The following is a 6,000-nucleotide window of genomic DNA, read 5'->3' on the forward strand; positions in this document are numbered from 1 at the left end:
TCAATGTCTCGCTCTTTACGCTAAAGTTTTTTATTGTTTAAAAAAATAAGAGAATTTAATCAGAAATTAAATAAAAAAACAAGTTTTTTTTAACTGAAAGTAAGGAGCGACATTAAAACTTAAAACGAACAGAAATTATTCCGTATATGAAAGGAGCTGTCCCCTCCTCAACGTCTCGCTCTTTACGCTAAAGTTTTTTATTGTTTAAAAAAAAATATAAGTTTTGAGAAAGTCAAACTTTAGCGTAAAGAGCGAGGTGTTGAGGAGGGGACAGCCCCTTTCATATATGGAATAATTTCTGTTTGATTTAAGTTTTAACGTCGTTCCTTACTTTCAGTTAAAAAAAACTTGTTTTTTTTATTTAATTTTTGAACGTTTTTGAATTAATGTAGGTTTTCATTTTGGCTCACCGTACATGAATAATTAAAACAAAATGTGCATATTAATTTTACTTTTATTTGGTTAAATGGCTTTCTCGAAACTTGTTTAATTTTATTTATGAACGTTTTTATTAGTAATAAATATACGTAACTTACGAATTAACTTACGTAACGAACTTTATATTCATATATTTTTAATACGTATATTAGGGGGCTTGCCTACTAGTCAATACCTCGCTCTTTAAGCTAAAGTTTGAATTTTGTTCCAATTCTTTAAAAATGACCCCTTAATCACAAAGACCGCTATTTAGAATAAATAGCTCTTATGAAAGTACTAAAAAATCATAGGCTTAAAGAGCGAGGTACTGACTAGGGGGTGAACCCAATCATACACGTAATATTTTCTGTTCGTTTTAAGTTTTGATGTTGCTCCTTATTTTCAGTTGGAAAACTTGTTTTTTTTATATTTAATTTCTTATCTTTTTTTAAATAATGCTGGGAAATCCGGCGCCCCCTTCATAGCAATGTTCCTTCCCCCATGAAGACTTCCTTCATGGAAAGATCCTCTCACATACCCCCAACCCACGCACCTCCCTTCTACCATAAAAATCCCCCCTGAAAACGTCTGTATACATCCTAATAACCAATTAGTTTTTAAAATGTATAATGAAACGGATGATTTTAATTTTCAAGTAATTAACTTTCCATTCCTTGAAAGTAATATACATTCAAATATTACTTATTCAGCTTATTATTCCCAATTATTTAGGTATGCAAAAATATGCAGTAATTACAAAGATTTTAAAAATTGATGTAAAAAGCTGAGCGAAAAACTGATCTCAAGAGGTTTTTCTGCCAAAAAAATTAGTTCACAATTCAAAAAATTTAGTTTTATTTATCATGAACTTTTAAGTAAATATACACAAAATTGTAAAGAAATACTGAATGATATTTTAATATAATTTCTCTTTCGCTTTTTTTTGGAATTTTGAATTTGTAGACTGTTTTCAAACAAGCTTAAGGACCTTTAAATCTGTAATTGGTTCCAGATACCAATAAGTGATATATATGGACCAGTCTTCATTTGTTCCAGAATGGTCTCTGCTCAGTGACCTCTGGGATTTTATTAAGGAAACAATGAAACACTTTTTGTATGTAATTTTTAATAGCTTGACTAGTATGCATGTATTTCACAAGTTTTACCTGGCATAGAGATACCATATAGATCTTATGGTAGAGGCTCCACTGTGCCGGGTAAAGAAAGTAAAGCCTCGAGACCCGGTAAGGTAGGTAGTTTTTCTTCTGACGAGCCCTAGTGGAAGGTTCTACTTAGAAATATTTCTCTGGATGTAAGGTGCTTTTGTTTGTTAATTTGCAACGACTTACATTTATTGATGACGACTTTGCATGGATTTGGACATTTCTATATGGTTGATGGTTCGGTTATACTGTTTGGTCCTAGGTAGTTGGATAGATGAGTAAGGTGAAAACCTCGTTCAAGTGCACATTTGTCTCAATTGCTGGATTAGGACGACAGTTGTTTTTTTTTTTTTTTTTTTTTTTTTTTTTTTTTTTTTGCCAAGTAATTACCTCTTAAACATAATATGCTAACATTGGGCAAAGTTCATAACTTTCAGCCCTCCCCCCGGGGACTTCGGGGGATTAGTTCTTCCTTAAGGATATACTTATCATATTTTCAGCCATGCTGAACGAAATGGCAATTTAAAAATTTTGATATGGCGAATTTTGGAAAACAATGAGCATTGAACGGGGCCTACTTGCCCTCCATTTTTTTGGTCACGTAAAAAGGGCTCTAGAACTTTTAAATTTCCATTCCAATGAGTCCTCCCACGATATTCTAGGACCACTGGGTCGATACGATCACCCCTGGAAAAAAAAAATAAATAAATAAACACGCATCCGTGATCTTTCTTCTGGCAAAAAATGCATAATTCCACATTTTTCTAGATAGGAGATGGAAATCTCTACAGTAGGGTTCTCTGATACGCTGAATATGATGGTGCGATTTTCATCAAGGTTCTATAGCTTTTAGGGGGTCTTTCCCCCTTTTTTCGAAAATCAGCCAAATTTTCTCTGGTGCGTAGCTTTTGATGGGTAGGACTAAACCTTGATAAAAGTTATATATTTGAACTCAGCATTAAAATCTGATTCTTTTGATGTATCTATTGGTATCAACCGTTTTCTAGAGTTTCGGTTACCATTGAGCCGGGTCGCTCCTTACTTACAGTTCGTTACCACGAACTGTTTGATCACATTTCGATGTTGTTGTTGTTTTTTTTTTTTTTTTTTTTTTTTTTTTTTTTTCTAACCTTAATCAAAGAGTTTGCTTCACCTTCATGAACTTTATCTTAAGCTCATCTTTGAGGATTTCTATGGGAAGATTTAGCTGTCTTTAAAGTAAATTCATTACCGGCAATCTTTTAGTTTAATAATTCTGTTATGCAATATATCATTAGAAAAAAAAAGTAGTCAGCAACAGTAGCATTATAGAGACATTTATATAGTTGAAAACACAATGTATAGACGACGATTTGTCGTCATCATTAGTCTCCGCTTTCATTTGCATTTAGAAGAAAATTCATCGACTGAAGAGGAGTTAAAATGGACTAAGAGAGATTAGAAAATATTGCATGTTTGCGAAAGCTTGAGAATTTAGTTGCTCAATTCAGACAATGTAACACCACTGGACACATATATGTGGAAGAAATATAAGGCATGAATTGTATTCGAGGTACGAGCTTTCATATGCGCTTGAAACTCGGACTATCTACTTAGACGGCGTTTCATTGTCCTGAATCGTATCAATCTGCGCTGATTCCAAACCATTTTGATCGAAAAATTTTAAGAGGTTAAAAATAATACAGAATAACGTATTTATTCTGATGGAAAGCTACTGAATCACTAATAGCGAACTGTTCACGGCGTAATCTTGTATAAAGTGGACATAGACAAGTTGTTTAGATCAGTTGGTGATGGAAGAAGTAACTTCGAAAGTCTCAAACCAGTATGGTTGGCGGTGTGAGAAGCCGTAACTGGAATCATTGCAGCTTTTTATACCCTTTTCTCTCAGATTCTTAGAAAAGCTCCTAGTATCCCTAGCTGTACTGCATATGTATAAACGAAGACGAACATTTTAAGTTAGGATGTAAACTCTTTTTTTCTTAATATAATGGGAAGAATATATCTATAACTCTCGCACACCACAAGTCGAGAACCACTGTTAATCGGTGTGCCGTGCCCTAATGTTTGTGCAGAACGATTGTCGAAGACGGCTATGAGACTAAAACCCACGATGTGCTGTTCGATTTGATTGTGTCATGATATTGATTCTAACTTAAATTAAAATATAATGCTGTCAATGTCTTTTCAACATCCTTGCTGTTAATCCCTGTTCATCCCTCAGTCAGATTTGAAAAATTCACGTTGTTTACATTTAGATCTTTCTTGGAAATAATTAAATAAAACTCTGACTTTTAATCCTTCCTTTGATATCCTTGGAATAACATCTCCAACTTCACTCGTCGTCCGTGTTTTTCTTTCGCTCAATAAATTAATTAGGCAAGTTGTTTATTTCTTAAGATTTGGAATCTCCAAGGGACTCTAAAAGGTGCTCAGGTGTTTCTGATTGCTTGGTAATTGCGATAATTGATCATTTTTAGTAAGATTTTTAGTTCTTGGTTTTTGATTCAATTGAGGTTATTTATGATAACTGCGGACGCGAAGTTTTCAGTTTTCTAGAGAGGTTCTGGATCATAATTTTCAATGCCAACAGATCACAATATACCAAAAGTGACCATTTATGTTCTCTTAATAATCCTCTAAAGCTGATATTGTAATGACGACCCCCCCTCCCTCGCCCACTTTTCAGTAGTATTTTGAGGTGCTACATACCCTGAAAAATTTGAAAACAATTTTACAAAATATTGAATAAGAACTAATGGGAAATCAAGTTCATTTTTTGAATTTATATTTAAAAGTTGAGAGAGGCACATTGAAAGTTTCTTGATGGTTAAACCTGTGTATCAGTGTAATTAGTAGTATTTTTGCTAGCTTTATTTTTTCTCTTTTTTTGAATAGAAAAACTAAAAAAAAATCAACCCAATACTCCCGTATTATCCTTAATTTTGAATTTGGGTAATAGTTATTTATCTTTATTTTCTGCTTTCATTAATTTGTTTATGATAAACTAAGTTGGCGAATAAATTTATCATGGTAACCTTTCTAATTGTAATCTCTTATTTTTAACTTAGGGTAATAGTTATTTGTGTTTATTCTGCTTTCATTAATTTGTTTATGATAGGCTAAGCTATTGAGTAAAATTATCACGGTAGCCTTTCTAATTTTGGGGTGAAGATGATAATTTAATTATTATGTCATTACCAAGATGGCATTCTAATCTTTTTGATTATATACTGCCCAATTCTAAGCATGTTAGTCTTGATTATGTTTCCCTTGGTTCTTGGCTAATTGCAATTATTTGTTTTAGGTAATGCCTTTTCGCCATCATCGCTGTTCCAAAGTCCCCCACTGACTCAACGTTTTAGAATGACTCTCCCAAGTCCTAAGCAGGACAACCAGGAGGAAACTGTGGTCTCTAGGGGTACATTAGGACCAAAAATATATCCTAGTAGTCCTTTAGCTATAAGATATCCTGCAGAAAGTCCTAAAAGAGAGTGTAATAATGACGTTGGACCAAGGCACTTTAAGAGGCGAAATGGTTCTTTCTATGGAACATCCGAATAATTGGAATATTTTATTTATTGTTTAAATTTAAACCAAGTTTTAGGGTATAAATCATAGAGCAACTGTATACGAGTGGATTCTTTCCATCTTCGTAATGTTTTTTTGTATTTAAAAAAAAGTTGATAGCCCAGCACCGAGTGGCAATTCCGGCTTGTATATTCATAGGTGTCTAAGTCTATAGTATTTTGAGGCATACTTGTAAGGGTGGGAGCTAGACAAAATTGGAACCAACCACCATCTTTGTTGGTAGCTTCAACCTGGGGTAACGGAATTAAGAGATAACGACACCAATTGTTACTTACTTACTTAGGTCCTGCCCATCCTCGTTGGACGTTTCGGAGCCACTCCTTTTTCTAGTTCATGCGTAAGGGCTCGGTACATTATTTCTATCAGGTGTTGTGCACTAATTTTTAATTAACATAAATTAAATCAGTTCTTGTAAACGGTTATTCTATGGTGCAAATTTGTTGGTTTTGTTCAAAAATAAATATGTGATTTTTCACATAAAATGCATGCTTTATTAAGTGGTAATATCAACCAATGTATGTAGATATGAATAATGCGATTAATAAATACAACATTTTTAATTTTAATTCTTAATTTGGTGTCATTTTTCATCATTTGCAATTAGGTTATTGAGTAATAGCCTGAGTTACAGTATCCCTGTTTAGACGGAGAAATTTGCAGGAATGCTGTTTAGAAAGAAAAATTTGCTAATAGGTGTCCATTGTCAAGTGAAAATGGCATCCCTAAACCTTAGATATTTCGTTTTATAAGCTATACAGCGTGTCCCATTAATGTTGGCAGTGCTAACATAATGAATTTTGTCATTAAAAAAATGAAAAAAATGTAAAAG

General features: G+C 33.3%; 1 protein-coding gene across 1 annotated transcript in view; it reads left to right on the plus strand.

The window, feature by feature from the left end:
• Positions 1 to 5,731, plus strand: part of ldbr (lariat debranching enzyme) — a 56,926-nt gene extending 51,195 nt beyond the window's left edge. The window contains exon 8 of the mRNA XM_089094120.1: positions 4,888 to 5,731. Within this exon, the coding sequence (XP_088950246.1) occupies positions 4,888 to 5,144 (257 nt within the window). The 3' untranslated portion in view covers positions 5,145 to 5,731. The remainder of the gene's footprint in view (positions 1 to 4,887) is intronic.
• The last annotated feature ends 269 nt before the right edge of the window (positions 5,732 to 6,000 follow it).

The sequence above is a fragment of the Artemia sp. Qi Xiang Cuo genome, chromosome 9 (assembly GCF_049724085.1).
Source record: "Artemia sp. Qi Xiang Cuo chromosome 9, ASM4972408v1, whole genome shotgun sequence".
In the NCBI taxonomy this organism is placed as follows: Eukaryota; Metazoa; Arthropoda; class Branchiopoda; order Anostraca; family Artemiidae; genus Artemia; species Artemia sp. Qi Xiang Cuo.